The 15,988-nt window shown below is 47.6% G+C and overlaps 1 protein-coding gene across 4 annotated transcripts in view; it reads right to left on the minus strand.

The window, feature by feature from the left end:
* Positions 1-2,361: 2,361 nt before the first annotated feature.
* KCNJ15 (potassium inwardly rectifying channel subfamily J member 15) overlaps positions 2,362-15,988 on the minus strand; it is an 80,294-nt gene continuing 66,667 nt past the window's right edge. For all 4 annotated transcript variants that reach the window (XM_038760385.1, XM_038760383.1, XM_038760382.1 and 1 more), the window contains one exon: positions 2,362-7,156. In XM_038760385.1, coding sequence (XP_038616313.1) covers positions 6,009-7,136 — 1,128 coding nt within the window. In that variant the 5' untranslated portion in view covers positions 7,137-7,156 and the 3' untranslated portion in view covers positions 2,362-6,008. The remainder of the gene's footprint in view (positions 7,157-15,988) is intronic.

Genomic DNA, 15,988 nt, shown 5'->3' on the forward strand with positions numbered 1-15,988 from the left:
TGTAAAATGGGGATTAAAACCGTGAGCCCCCCGTGGGACAACCTGATCACCTTGTAACCTCCCCAGCGCTGAGAAGAGTGCTTTGCCCATAGTAAGCGCTCAACAAGTACCGTCATTATTATTATTATTAATTGCTCACTGTGTATTCTTTCCCAGTGTTAGGTACAGTGCTGTGCACACAGTAAGAGCTTCATAAATACTGTTACTACTCCTGTGTGCCTGATATATTGGATTTTTCAGTGTCCTCGGCAGAAGGGTATCTTTTTCTCCTGTTAACCCCTGGTGTCTAAGGAGAGGGTCAGGGGCACAGCTCTGTTTTTATGGGCACAGAATGCAAGGGACTTTTCTCTCTCAAACACTCACCTAATGGTTGCAGTCCCACAGTTGGTAGCTTTCATCTCTGAACCACAGGACAACACCACTACAGTTGTTCACAAAGTTCTCCAACTGGTAATTAAACTAAACAACGTTAGTCCTTTCCTTTCTCTTCCCCCAACCTTTCTCCAACACAGAACAGGAAGCTGGAAATAGAATTTTTGTTAGGTTTCCTTACATACTGCAAATTGTCTAAGGACAGAACCGTATCTTCTGTTATGTCCCACAAACAGAAACTCAGAAAAAAACTACTGAATGAACGTATCCATTTCACTGGTGCTTTCTTTCTTGAAATAGCCAATGTGATTTAAAGGGTACTGCCTCCTTTCTAGTTTCCAGTTTCTGGGCTTTAATAACTGGTGGGTGGAAATCTTTTGAACTTAATAAATCATTACATTCTGATCCAGATGCTGACTGATTATTTGGCAGGTGCCTTCGATTAAGGATAAACCAGAATCCACAAAGTCTAAAAATGATTTTTAATCAACTGTAATCAAAATCTTCAAGTGAATAGCCTCCCAGAGAATGAAACACGAACCTTGAACCAAAGGGAGTCCAATAATTAGCTTAAGAGTATTTTACAACTAAATGCACAAAATAAAACATTGAAATAGAGAAATGAAATGCAAATATCTTCCAAGGAATAAAACTATGTACAGAAACGTATGATACAAAACAATTCTTTAAAACAGACATTTTAATTATTTGAAAAAAAAAATCATTACAGCATGACCTAATAGAAAGGGCACACAGCTTAGAGTCACGAGATCTGGGTTCTAATCCCTGCTCTGCCACTTGTCTGCTATATGACCTTAGTTAAGTAACTGGTCTTCTGTGCCTCATCTGTAAAATGGGAATTAAATGCCTCTACTTTGAAATAATTTATAATGGTATTTGTTAAGTGCTATGTGCCAACTGTACTAGGCGCTGGGGTAGACAAGATAATTAGGCCGGATGCAGTCTCTATCTCATTTGGGCCTCTCAGTCTGAAAAGAGGAAATAGGATTTAGTCCCCAATTTACAGCTGTGGTAACTGAGGCACAGGAAAGTGAAGTGACTCGCCCAAGGTCACACAGTGGGTTTGTGCTCTTTACACTAAACCGCACTGCTTCTCACCCAGTTCCCTCTTCCCCTTAGACTGTGAGCTCCATGTGGGGCAGCGATTCTGTCTGATGTAATTGTGTCTACCCCAGGGCTTAGCACAGGTTCTTGGCATGTAGAAAGTGCTTAACAAATACCATAATTACTATTATCATTCTACCCACACGGAAAGCGGACAGACTTTCCCCTTTAAAGTCTCATGACGCCTCTTTGATTCTAGACTCCAGCCCTCACAATGTCTGTGGGCAGCCTGTGTGCCCCGCACTTCAGCCTCTAGAGCTTCTCATAGCAACCTGGAAGAGACAGCACGAGACTCATCTGTCATTTTGGGTGGAAAACTCCACCGCCCTCAAAGGATCTTAGGCCATTTGACCCATTTGAACCTGAAGGTGATTGTGGCTAAGTCTGCAAGGGACAAATCCAGTGGCGGTTGGATCGTTGTTCTTCCAGAATCCACACATGACGGCCATGTAATCTTATTGTAGGGTGCCTGGAGGGAAGATATAGCTATAACAGGATCTGCCTAATGAGGGTGATGCGGGGTGGGAGGTTTGCTTTTGCAGATAAGGACCCCTTTAAGGTGGAAGGAGTCAAAGGAAGGCACTATGGTGATGTACTGACTTTCTCCTTGGTTATCTTTGGATTTAATGAGCACCCTTTTTTTAAAAAAAAAAAAAATAATAATAATAATAATAATGACATTTATTAAGCGCTTACTATGTGCAAAGCACTGTTCTAAGCGCTGGGGAGGTTACAAGGTGATCAGGTTGTCCCACGGGGGACTCACAGTCTTAATCCCCATTTTACAGATGAGGGAACTGAGGCCCAGAGAAGTAAAGTGACTTGCCCGAAGTCACACAGCTGACAATTGCCAGAGCCGGCATTTGAACCCATAACCTCTGACTCCAAAGCCCGTGCTCTTTCCACTGAGCCACGCTGCTTCTCTAAGGAGGTTTGGGGCTAATCTTATTTTACTGCTATTCTGTGTTTTCACCTGTTGCATTTGGTTGCCCAGACAGGCGACAAAGGATAAAACCTTGCAGATAGAGTCTGTCCCCGCCCCCACACCCCACTTCTTATAGACTGCACCCTCCCGATAGGACCAAATGTCCCCCTGAGAGATAGCTCATGTCCTGGAGCACTGGTGACCCTGTGCTGCTGTTCACCAATTCCCACTCTTCATCTGGACTCCACAGACTGTTTCTCCTCCTACCCCTCACCACCGTCCAGCAGTCTCCCACCTCCTGAAGAATGACAATTACACAAAGTCCAAAATGCCTTTTGCCAATTATACTAGAAATCCTGCATCAGGCTCTGTGATGCCCCTGATGATGGGAAACTGCATATGCCACTGATCTGTCTCTTCCTCTGGCGACTTTGTTTCCAGTGGCTGGCTCCTCCCATTCAGTTTGCTCACTGCAGAGGAGGGCACTGAAATGACAGTTTTTCAGAAGGAAATTCCTTACCAGCTGTCCTGCCCACACAATTCTGGGCAATGAACATTTTGCCTGTGATAGCCTGAAAAAGAGTTTCAGACACCATACTTATGTTCCGGATCACCATATGGTGAATACAGCAAGATCATTCGACTGTAAGCTCCTTGTGGGCAGGGGCTGTGTGTTTTTTGCTTCTGTGGTCCTCTCCTAAGTGTTGCACTTAGGCGCTCAATAGATACCATTATGGTACAGTCCAGAGCACAGCAAGGGAGGTAATTAAATATAGATGCCAAAGCAATGATTGAGCATCTGAGGCCTAGCACTGCCCCTACCCCTGTCCCTCTCCCCGTGTCCCTCTCTCCCTGTCATGCTGTCTCTGCTGACAAAATAGAGAGCTGAGAATTTGTTCCCTACCTCTCTGAGGAGGAAGGGGAACAAGGGTTAATTGAGAGTTCACATTTGCAAAGCAGTTTGAGATCCCTGGATGAAAGACTACGTGGAAGTAGATTTTATTACCGAAATCAGACACTGCTTGCAGATTACATTGATTTGCTGCTATTTACTTTGTGGTTTCTCAAATGGAACATAGCATTTTTGAATGGTCTCCATCAAGAGAGCCTAATGCACTGGAAAGATTTCCAAACACAAGAGCTCTTTCTTTCAGGTCAAGCAGCAAAGCTTCGTTCATGGGGAGAGAGGGTGCCCAGGCACGCAACTGTCTTCCTCCGACATCAGTTCAGGTGCCATTCAGTATCTTCACTGCCATGTGCCCGAAACTTGTCAGGCTTTTATACCCCATGGTGTTTTCAGACATCCGGCCCGGTTGGGAAAGAGGCAGGAAGGTTACAGCTACACAGGCACTGGATTTAAGGCACTAGGTGTTCTCTAGAGTTGTGGGCTAGTGGGTTTGGTTTGTCGTTGAGTGTCACCATTCTGCAGGAATCCTTAGGTCAAAGCCTTAGGAAATAAAATGAATGCATCCCTTGACCGCTAAGCTTGCAGATATCGGGGCACCTTGCCAAAAGTCCTGCCAGGCTCCGGTGACCACGACCAAAGGGATCTTGATAATGCAAGAAAACACTTCGCTCCCCATCTCCTTCCCACTCCTTGGCCTGGGGGGAGTGGGAGTGCTCCTTGGAGATAAACACTGGAGGATCGTGTGTCTGCACTACAATGTGCCCGATACTCAGCCCGGGCCCCTTGTGAGGGAGGGATTAACAGGGATGGCATTTGAAGTGGTGACCGAGAAACAGGGGTCGGCAGGAGTCAAGGGGCCTTCACTTGGAATTCAGAACTCCTCCCTCGCCCTGTTCCTTGCCTTAAATCTTGGAGCCTTTTCCTCCTCCGCGTCCTCGGACCCATAGCGGACAAGGTCAAGTGCAGGGCGGCAGCCTGAGTTCCATTTTCTTCCCGGCTCTGGTCAGAGCGGCTGTGGCTGCTGTCTCAAGTGGAGACCGACCGTGACGGTTAACAGAGCCCAGCCACAGTAGTATTGGCCTCGAGGCTCTGACCTGCCAATTGTTCCAATGACCTTGAGCTGTCTAGGACTGATTGATGACAACTGATGACAGTGAGGCAGTGCTCAGGAGCTAGGTGGAGACCATAGGTTGCAGTTACCTAAGTACCCGGTTAAGTGAGGGGAGAAACCAGGGAGCTCACCTATTCTGGCCCCCTCACCAAAAAATGCCTTTGACAGCCAGCCAGTACTGAGGGGACTGCACCTCCCTCTAGACAAAGTCTTATTTTCCTGCCCCGGCTGATGCCCCTTTATCCTCTCCCACATTGGCAACCACCACATAACAAGGCACAGTTTGTTATCTCACAGACTGAACAGAACTAATAAGTCGTATGTTGAGCAGCCTCATAGAGGGCTCTGTTTATCTCACTGGGCCCTGGAAAGAAGAACTATTTCAAATGAAGTTCCTTCATGGACAGTGGGTCATAATCCACTGAACGTGAAATAGTCCACTGGGCTATTGGCCCATTTTGACTATTAGAAAACCTATAGAACCCATAAAGCCTTCCCATAATTATTCTTTAATGTGGCCCGGAGCGCATCAAATTATCTTGAAAAACTCATTTTGAGCACCTTTTTGGAGGGAGAGAAGTGATGCTTTTGCAGAAATAGATTGCAACTAGAGTTAATTACTGTTTTGGTTCTATCTTAATTGCCCCCAGCTCCCACTCTGGATATATGGTTCTTGGCAGCCCCTTCACTAGTGGCAAAAATTAAATGATTCTTTAAGAAACTAATGGCTTTTAATTGAGCAAGGGACCCTGACTGGATCGGTGCAGGGCACGGATTCCTGATGTAAGCCATTTTTCCTACTTCAAAAATAGAGGATGAGTTCTTTTAATGACCATAGTCATTTTCCCTAAAACCTCACCCACCTCTTATCCCACCCAAGAGCTAATATTTCCCAAACCCTGAAGGCCACTGAGCTACTGCATATAATAGCTGATCCCCTTTAGGAACCCATTTTCTTTGGGCGCCAGATTTGCTAATCTCTGTAGATCCAGCAGTTACTGAGATAGGCTTTTAGTGGCAATACAGAGTTCTTCAGCATTCTTCCAGGCATATTAGATCATTTGAGGCTTTGAAATAACTGACCTAAGATGATCAACTTGATTAAAAAAAAAAAAAGATAAATCCACCTGCGCTAGGTCAACAATGTACACCAGAAAACTTCTTGGAATGAGAAATGCTTAATCAGATACCAAATCTGGAAAAGGCACAGGGTGTGCTCTACATTAAGTGGATTTCATGGCTGGCAGCTGAGATGTAATACGTGAATAAATGAGTCTGTGAAAAGCGTCGTGTCCTTCTTTCAGGCAACCCAACAGGGGTAGGCAGGTGGATTTTTCTTTCAGAGTGATCCCTGGTTTTGCACCCCAAAGCATGAGGTTGGGGGTAGCCGATTCAAGGTAGACAAATCCATCTGTTCTTAGCATTCCCTATGTAGGTCACCAGGCACAAATGAGGTTTCACCACCAACTACTCAGAGCTGCCTAAGATCCAAATCTTTGCCCAGATCTCTGCTCCTTGGCAAATCCAGAGCAATGCCATACAGTCCAGGTGGGCAGGGGCGAATGCCATCAGACGTTGCTCTGCTGTAACAAGATCGTCCTGAGTTCTCGCTCTCTCTGGTCCTCCTGCCTGTACTTCTCTTCGAGCTTTTGCTTTTCTAAGTCCGCACAGTAAAAAGTGCAGTCCGGGCTTCTCCTGATCTGTTCAAACTGGCTGAAGTCCGCCACGTACTTCCCGTTTTTCGAGAGCGAGACCACGGGCACGAACTCAAAGCCCCAGTAGATCTCTTCTGGGATATAAGAAGTTCGGCTCTGACAGACGGCGCTGGTGGACTCGACGGTGGCGTTGAGGAGGACGACCAGCTCGAATTCCTTCTCCTTGAGGTTTTGAGGGGTGAGGTCTTTGAGCGGGCTGGTCTCATCGAGCACGTGGTAGAAGGTCATGGGGAGGATGAGGAAGGGGCTCTCGGAAGAGGAGTCCACGTGGAACTTGACGCTGGCCTGGTTGAGCAGGATCCGCTCCCCCTCTTTGGTGAGGTGGGTCTGGAGCAGCTTGCCCGAGAGCTGGCACTGGATCAGCAGGCTCTTCCTCATGTTGGCCACCTGAATGACCAGGCACAGCTTCCCGTTCTGCTTGGTGATGACCGCGCAGTGGCTGAACTTGATGGTCTCGGCCCGCTTCTTGGGCCGCGCGATCTTGGCCAGGAAGGTGCCCGTGATGAAGATCTCGATCAGGGTGGTGATGACCAGTTGGGCCACCAGGAGGAAGATGGCATGAGGGCACTTCTCCGTGATGGAGCGGACGCCGTACCCAATGGTGGTCTGGGACTCCAGGGAGAAGAGGAAGGCCCCAGTGAGGGAGTCCACATTCATGATGCAGGGGACGTGGTCTTTGGCAACGCTGCTCAGCTCCAGGTCCCCGTGAACGAAGGCGATGGCGTAGTAGATGACTCCAAAGAGGAACCAAGTCATGACAAAAGTGGCAGCGAACAGAGTGAGCTTGTACCGCCACTTCATGTCTATGACGGTGGTCCACAGGTCCTGGAGGTAAAGTAGGTATATGCCGTCCACTTTGTCGATCCTCACATTGCTGTGGCCACTCTTCGACATGACACGCGGCTTATTGCTCTTGAGTTCGACGCTCGAGGCGTGATTCACCAGAGGGGCGCTGGACATGTTGATGTGGATGGCCTCCATTTTCGGGGTCTTGGAATCTCCTAGGGTAATACGAAAAGCACAGTCACTTCCCAAATTCTGGGAACCTGAGGTGTGGTCTCGTGTTGCTTTGGAGGGATGTACGGGTCGGAGAGAGAGGACCTGCAAACTGGAGTCCCAGGTGACCAACCCTATCCAAATCCAACAAAACCTTTTCACTGAGAATTGCCATCTTTTGCAGATGCTTGCCTCCTTCCCCTCCTGCCTCCACACCATACAGAATTGGGAATAATTTCTTATGTGCAAATATCAGCCATGGATCAATACTCATTACGTCTGTTTTGACTTCCATATAAAGATAAGGAGGAACAAGAACCAAATTCAAGTCCCACATTGCTTTCGCTTCGTCAAACTTACCCCCGGCCTGGGGCTCCCTCTCTCCTCAGAGATGGCTGACCGCAACTCTCCCTGTTGTCAAAGCCCTTCCAAGCTCCCACCTCCTCCCAGAAAGACTCCCCCAAGCAATTCCCAGTACCTTGAGCTGTATCAGATCACCACCACCTATAATACGTGTGTAAGTCTTCCTATCCATCCTCAGCCCTTGAGGATAAATGTTCAGTTGAACATTCATAGACTCTGATCTATATGTATGCGTGGCTTAGTGAATAGAAAACAGGCCTGGGAGTCAGAGGGATCTGGGTTCTAATGCCTCCTCTGCCACATGTCTGCTGGGTAACCTTGGGCATGTCACTTATCTGTGCCTCAGTTAGCTCACCTGTAAAATGGGGATAAGCGTATAAGCCCCAAGTGGGACAGGGACTGTGTCCAACCTGATTACCTTGTATCTGCTCCAGTGCTTAGAGCGATGCTTGGCAGATACTAAGTGCTTAACAAGTACCATTATTATTATTATTATTGTTATTATGTCTGTCTCCCCTTCCAGAATGTAAGCTCCTGGTGGGCAGGAAATGCGTCTCTTCTTTTGTACTTTTTCCTGGAGCTTAGTACAGTGCATAGTACACAGTGAGTGCTCAATAAATAATCATAATCATGTCATTTAAGAGCTTACTATATGCCAAGTACTATACTAAGTACTGGACTAGATACAAGATAATCAGGTCCCATACGGGGCTCAGGGTCTAAATAGAAGGTAGAACAGTTATTGAATCCGTGTCCGCTGTGTGACCTTGGACGAGTCACTTCACTGGTCTTAGAGAAGCACCGTCCCCTAGGGGAAAGAGCCCAGGGCTGGGAGTCAGAGGATCTGGGTTCCGATCCTAGGTCCGCTAGCTGTCTGCTGTGTGACCTTGGACGAGTCATTTCCCTTCTCTTACAGAAGCAGTGCCACCTAGGGGAAAGAGCCCCAGGCTGGGAGTCAGGGGACCTGGGTTCTAATCGTGGCTCTGCCGCTTGTCTGCTGCTGTGTGACCTTGGGCAAGTCATTTCCCTTCCTCTTACAAAAGCAGCGCCCTCCACAGGAAAGAGCCCGGGGCTGGGAGTTAGAAGATCTGGGTTCTAATCCTGGGTCCGCCAGGTGTCTGCTGTGTGACCTTGGACGAGTCATTTCCCTTCCTCTTACAGAAGCAGTACCGCCTAGTGGAAAGAGGCCGGGGCTGGGAATCAGAGGACCTGGGTTCTCCCCCTTCTAGACTGTGAGCCCGTTGTTGGGTAGGGACCGTCTCTATATGTTGCCAACTTGTACTTCCCAAGCGCTTAGTCCAGTGCTCTGCACACAGTAAGTGCTCAATAAATACGATTGAATGAATGAATGAATGAATTCCCATTTTTGCAGGCGAGGGAACTGAGGCAAGAGAAGTTAAGTGACTTGCACAAGGTCACACAGCAGGTATGTGGTAGAGCCAGGATTAGCACTCAGGTCTTCAGACTCCCAAGCCCCTGCTCTTTCAATCAATCAATCAATCAATCAATCAATCGTATTTATTGAGCGCTTACTATGTGCAGAGCACTGTACTAAGCGCTTGGGAAGTACAAATTGGCATCACATAGAGACAGTCCCTACCCAACAGTGGGCTCACAGTCTAAAAGGGGGAGACAGAGAACAGAACCAAACATACCAACAAAATAAAATAAGTAGGATAGAAATGTACAAGTAAAATAAATAAATAAATAAATAGAGTAATAAATATGTACAACCATATATACATATATACAGGTGCTGTGGGGAAGGGAAGGAGGTAAGACGGGGGGATGGAGAGGGGGACGAGGGGAGAGGAAAGAAGGGGCTCAGTCTGGGAAGGCCTCCTGGAGGAGGTGAGCTCTCAGCAGGGCCTTGAAGGGAGGAAGAGAGCTAGCTTGGCGGATGGGCAGAGGGAGGGCATTCCAGGCCCGGGGGATGACGTGGGCCGGGGGTCGATGGCGGGACAGGCGAGAGCGAGGTACAGTGAGGAGATTAGTGGTGGAGGAGCGGAGGGTGCGGGCTGGGCAGTAGAAGGAGAGAAGGGAGGTGAGGTAGGAGGGGGCGAGGTGATGGAGAGCCTTGAAGCCCAGGGTGAGGAGTTTCTGCTTGATGCGCAGATTGATCGGTAGCCATTGGAGGTTTTTGAGGAGGGGAGTAATATGTCCAGAGCGTTTCTGGACAAAGATAATCCGGGCCGCAGCATGAAGTATGGATTGAAGTGGAGAGAGACACGAGGATGGGAGATCAGAGAGAAGGCTAGTGCAGTAGTCCAGACGGGATAGGATGAGAGCTTGAATTAGCAGGGTAGCGGTTTGGATGGAGAGGAAAGGGCGGATCTTGGCAATGTTGCGGAGCTGAGACCGGCAGGTTTTGGTGACGGCTTGGATGTGAGGGGTGAATGAGAGAGCGGAGTCGAGGATGACACCAAGGTTGCGGGCTTGTGAGACGGGAAGGATGGTAGTGCCGTCAACAGAGATGGGAAAGTCAGGGAGAGGACAAGGTTTGGGAGGGAAGACAAGGAGCTCAGTCTTCGACATGTTGAGCTTTAGGTGGCGGGCGGACATCCAGATGGAGATGTCCTGAAGGCAGGAGGAGATGCGAGCCTGGAGGGAGGGGGAGAGAGCAGGGGCAGAGATGTAGATCTGGGTGTCATCAGCGTAGAATGAAAAACATTCGGCTAGGCCACGCTGCTTCATAAATACCATTACTCCTGCTAGAGCCCGCTGCCGCATCAATATAAAATGCTTCTATGGGATGGGAAAAATTTGAGCTCACTCGCAAAACTTCAGCACGCTCTACGAATGATATGGCATTTATATTTTTCCAGCCTAAGGCAAGAGTGAGAATCTAAGCCAGGTACAGTCTGAAATTCACACACTGACTTTGGGGAGCAGGAAAATCAGTGAGGTCTCCCGTCTCCCTGAGAAAGAACCGGGTCCACCGTTGCCATCATCCACCTACTCTGTGGGTCGCCCCGAGCCAAGCCCTTTGGAATATTCGGGGAAAAATGGAATAAAAGGCAGCCCTTACCTACAAGGAGTTTACAGTCTAGAGGGATTGGCATCCCTCCTGACCCCCACTACATGTTAATTGGGATGCCTCCTTCTATCTCATTCATTCAATTCAATCATATTTATTTACTGAACACTTACTGTGTGCAGAGAACTATACTAAGTGCTTGGGAAAGTACCATACAGCAATACAAACTGAACAACCCACCATGTACCCAGAAATCTTCCTTTCATCCCCATGCCAAGAAGGAAGAAATTCTCCCCCCTGCCCACAGCAGGCCTTCACATTACCTTGGGAAGACTCTATCTCCCCTATCCTCTAGACTGTAAGCTTACTGTGGGGAGGGAAATGTCTACAAACTCCCAAGCACTTAGTACAGTGCTCTACACACAGTAAGCGCTCAATAAAGACCCATTGATTGATTGACTGATAGGGAGAGGCACAGAAACAGTTGGTAATAAAGCATTTGAGAAGCAGCATGGCATAGTGGATAGAGCGTGAGCGTGGGAGTCCACCACTTATCTGCTGTGTGACCTTAGGCAAGTCACTTCACTTCTCTGGGCCTCAGTTACTTCATCTGTAAAATGGGGATTGAGGCTATGAGCCCCACAGGGGACAGGGGGCTGTGTCCAGCCCAATTTGCTTGTATTCATTCATTCATTCGATCATATTAAGCGCTGTACTAAGCGCTTGTATCCACCCCAGCATGTAGTACAGTGCCTGGCACATAGTAAATGCTTAACAAACACCACCGTTATTATTTGAACCCATCCGGTCTGACACCAGGGGCCGGGAAGAACAGGAACACCCCTCTGCCCTCTTCTTGGATTCCCCCTCTAGTTAAGTTCAGTCAGCCACATTCCAAGTGGTCTCAAGTACTCTCTTCCCACCTCCCCTCTGCTCCCAAAGAGGAGATGTTTGGAACCAGGCATCATCATCATCAATCGTATTTATTGAGCGCTTACTGTGTGCAGAGCACTGTACTAAGCGCTTGGGAAGTACAAGTTGGCAACATATAGAGACAGTCCCTACCCAACAGTGGGCTCACAGTCTAAAAGGGGGAGACAGAGAACAAAACAAACATACTAACAAAATAAAATAAATAGAATAGATATGTACATGTAAAATAAATAAATAAATAGAGTAACAAATATGTACAAACATATATACACATATACAGGTGCTGTGGGGAAGGGAAGGAGGTAAGATGGGGGGGGATGGAGAGGGGCACGAGGGGGAGAGGAAGGAAGAGGCTCAGTGTGGGAAGGCCTCCTGGAGTAGGTGAGCTCTCAGTAGAGCCTTGAAGGGAGGAAGAGAGCTAGCTTGGCAGATGGGCAGAGGGAGGGCATTCCAGGCCCGGAGGATGATGTGGGCAGGGGGTCGATGGCGGGACAGGTGAGAACGAGGTACGGTGAGGAGATGCGGGTGGCAAAGCTGGGGAAGAGCGTGGGGCAGGGAGAGGGAAACCCCTGGAGTGTCTCCAGCATCCTGAATCTGGTAGCCGTTGATCCCTTCTCTGGACCCCAGACACAACGTTCTGCGTAGCCTATTTGGAACAGTAAATGCAAAGCTGAGGAAACCCACTCGGCTGGGCCCCTGCGGAAAAGACGGGCTTCCGAACGCTACCTGGTGGAAGCTGAATCACTGTGCCAAGCCGAGCCAATCCCATCCAATGCCCTGGGCCGGTTTGCACAACCCTAGGTTTCGCTTGGCAGCGCTGCCCCAGCGGTGGTCTTCTGGCACCGATCGCTCTTTGGGCCAAGTGAGTTTCCCCAGGTAAATCCCCTTCACGATGCATGCGGGGGGAAACTGAAGAGGTCCTTGTTAAACCCGAGCACCTGTTCAGAGCCCAGGAGGCCAGTCACCCACTTCGATTTTCCTGTTACTTTGAAAAGTCTGGGTCGCTAGCCAGATCCCCACCCCTAAATGATTTCTTTCTTCTCGGAAAGGAAATTAAAGGTTTGTTTTCATTGCCCTCAGCGTCGTAAACTGCCCAGAATTCCTTTTCCCCATTAAAACCCATTTAACTTATCGTGGGATCAGTTGAGGAGAAAAATATAGGATAGCGTTGGTGTTTCTAATGTGAGGTTTAAACGTGGGAGTCGACGTAGCCACGGTGCAGGCTTTCTCAATAACAAAGAGGGAGAAGACCACAAAGACTGAAAGTCTGGAGGGAAAAAGCCCCTACCAGCATGTGACTGATGTTTCAGACAAGCTCAACGCACCAGCCTTGCCAGAGAAAAACGTGGTTTAGGTATGGGTCACTTTGTGAAGATTTTAAAGGAGACTTGTTCTGGGAAAACAGCAGTGTGGCCTAATAGATAGAGCGTGGGCCTGGGAATCAGAAGGACCTGGATTCTAATCCCGGTTCCACCATTTGTCTGCTGTGTGACCGTGGGCAAGTCCCTTAACTTCTCTGTGCCTCAGTCACCTCATCTGTAACATTGGGAATAATAATAATAATAATGATAGCATTTATTAAGCGCTTACTATGTGCAAAGCACTGTTCTAAGCACTGGGGAGGTTACAAGATGACCAGTTTGTCCCACAGGGGGCTCACAATCTTAATCCCCATTTGACAGATGAGGGAACTGAGGCCCAGAGAAGTGAAGTGACTTGCCCAAAGTCACACAGCTGACAAGTGGCGGAGCCAGGATTTGAACCCACAACCTCTGACTCCAAAGCCCGGGCTCTTTCCACTGAGCCACGCTGCTTCAATAAGAATGAGATTGTAAGCCCTATGTGGGACAGGGACTGTGTCAAACCTGATCAACTTGTATGTACCTCAGCGCTTACTACAGTGCCTGGCACATTGTAAGGGCTTAACAAATACCAAAAAAACACAAAACCCAAAAGCAACAAAGAAAAAACCAGGGGAGGCTTGAAATAAATAGGGAGGTTAGAGGGTGACTGACCCATAATGATGTTGTGATATAAGTCTGGAAGATTCCCAACACTTGAGGACCATTAAGTTAGGGGTTCTGCTCTGATTTTTTTTAATGGTATTTGTTAAGTGCTTACTGTGTGTCAGGCACTGTACTGAGTGCTGGGGTAGATACAAAGTCAGCAGGTTGGACACAGTCTGTGTTCCACATGGGGCTCACAGTCTTATTCCTCATTTTACAGATGGTGGAACTGAGGCACAGAGAAGTTATGTGACTTGCCCAAAGCCACACAGGAGACAAGCGGCGGGGCCAGAATTAGAACCCAAATCCTTTCGCCTTCCAAGCCTCTGCTCTACCCACTAGACCACACTGCTTCTCTATTTCAAAGCAGCGCAAGTCAGGAGCCCTGGGTGGGTTCACTTCTGGGTCTGCCCCAGACTTCAGATTCTCAACCCACGTAACTCACTCTAGGTGGGATGAGCCCGGGCTTTGGAGTCAGAGGTCATGGGTTCAAATCCCGGCCCCACCACCTGTCAGCTGGGTGACTTTGGGCAAGCCACTTAACTTCTCTGTGCCTCAGTTCCCTCATTTGTAAAATGGGGATTAAGACTGTGAGGCCCACGTGGGACAACCTGATCACCTCCCCGGCGTTTAGAACCGTGCTTTGCACATAGTAAGCACTTAATAAATGCCATCATTATTATTATATCAATAAATCAGTGGAATTTATTGAGTGCTTCCTGTGTGCAAAGTACTGAACTGTGTGCTTGGGAGAGTAATAATAATAATAATAATAATAATAATTACGGTGCTTGTTAAGCGATTACTATATGCCAAGCACTGCTCTAAGCACCAGGTAGATACAAGTTAATTAGGTTGGACACAGTCCATGTCCCACATGGGGCTCACACTCTTAATCCCCATTTTACAGATGAGGTAACTGAAGCCCAGAGAAGTTAAGTGACTTACCCAAGGTCACACAGCAGACATGGAAGAACCGGGATTGAGGGCTGTGCTCAATCCACTAAACCATGCTACTACAATAGAGTTGGTCCAAATGTTCCTTGCTGACAATGAGCTTACAGCCATTTCCTCACCACTGAAATCAACTCTGCATACTGTTTATCTGCTCTGCTCCTCCATTGTGAAGTCAATCAATCAATCAATCGTATTTATTGAGCACTTACTGTGTGCAGAGCACTGTACTAAGCACTTGGGAAGTAGTCAACCTAACCTTCCAGTATGTGTTGCCTTGACTTTACCGAAAATGATACTTTCAATATTTTTGCTTCTCTCTCCTCCCTCCCTCCCCCTACTTCAAGTCTCATATTATAATTAGCATTTAAATATAGGTTTCTACTGCCTCTTTGGCTTTTTCTTTGCAAATTTTGGGGTGAGTCCCAGCTGATTCTGAAATTTGCTCTGCATAGCACATTCTGTTTCTCTGATGAGAGAATCCTAGAATCAAAGAGAACTGAAAGGGGCCTTGGGGGTCACCTAGTCCATCCACCTGCCTCAGAGCAGGGATGTCTTGATCATTAGTACTTAATTTTCTCGGGAAACTATTTCCCCACTTCTCCAATTTTCATTGCTGTTTTTGGGTGTGCACTGCCTAGAAGAGTACAAACAGAATCGATCAATTAATGCTATTTATTGAGCGCTTTCTGTGGCAGAGCACTGTACTAAACCTCTGGGAGAGTACAGTACAACGGAGTTGGAAGACATGATCTGACTTTCTTGGAATCGGTAACCAGGAATACTCACCCCGCCCCCCATGCTTCCCACCTCCCTCCTAGCTGAAGAAAGTCAGTCGAAGACAGCCTTAAGTCATCTAGAAGATAAGTTGCATAACATCCACTTAATAGGGAGAGACTGCTCTCCCCTCCTTTCCCCCACACCCTGACACACAAAAAGCGTTTTTACTGATGGCTGAGGTAAGGTTTGGAAGTCTGTCAGCTTCACACCTGTGACCAGGGGGGTTATTAACTGAGGAACTGAGGGCCCAGTTCTAGGAAAAAGACAATGAAAAACGGAGAAAATGGAGAAGAAACTGCAGCCAATATTCTCATTCCTTTTTTTTTTTATGGTATTTGTTAAGCGCTCACTTGGTGCCAGGCCCTGTACTAAGGGCCGGGGTAGATACAAGATAATCAGGTTGGACATAGTCTCTGACCCTCGTGGGACTCACTATCTTAATCTCCATTTCTTTTCTCAGCAAGGAAAGCAAAAATGAATTTGAAATCTTCCAAAAGGAAGGTGGTCAGGAAAGTGAGAGTTATTAAGCCATTGTAAATGGCCAAGCCTGAAGGCAGCTTCCAGAATTCCCCAGGAAACAGCACACAGGGTACAGGAGAGATCTATGTTTAAAAGCTCAGGAAAGAAGACTGCAGAAGGTTGGCAAGAGCTAAAGTACTCCTCATTAAGAATAGCTCGGGGGTTGTTTCAGATAAAACACAAACGTGTCACATTGTTTTACTTCTTCTGGGTGTTATTTTATCCCTGATAGCCCCCACCTCCTTTGGCTTATTTTTCCTCTTCCAACCTAGAGACTTCCTAAAATAAGACCTGCACATTTTGCA

The sequence above is a fragment of the Tachyglossus aculeatus genome, chromosome 18 (assembly GCF_015852505.1).
Source record: "Tachyglossus aculeatus isolate mTacAcu1 chromosome 18, mTacAcu1.pri, whole genome shotgun sequence".
Classification (NCBI taxonomy): domain Eukaryota; kingdom Metazoa; phylum Chordata; class Mammalia; order Monotremata; family Tachyglossidae; genus Tachyglossus; species Tachyglossus aculeatus.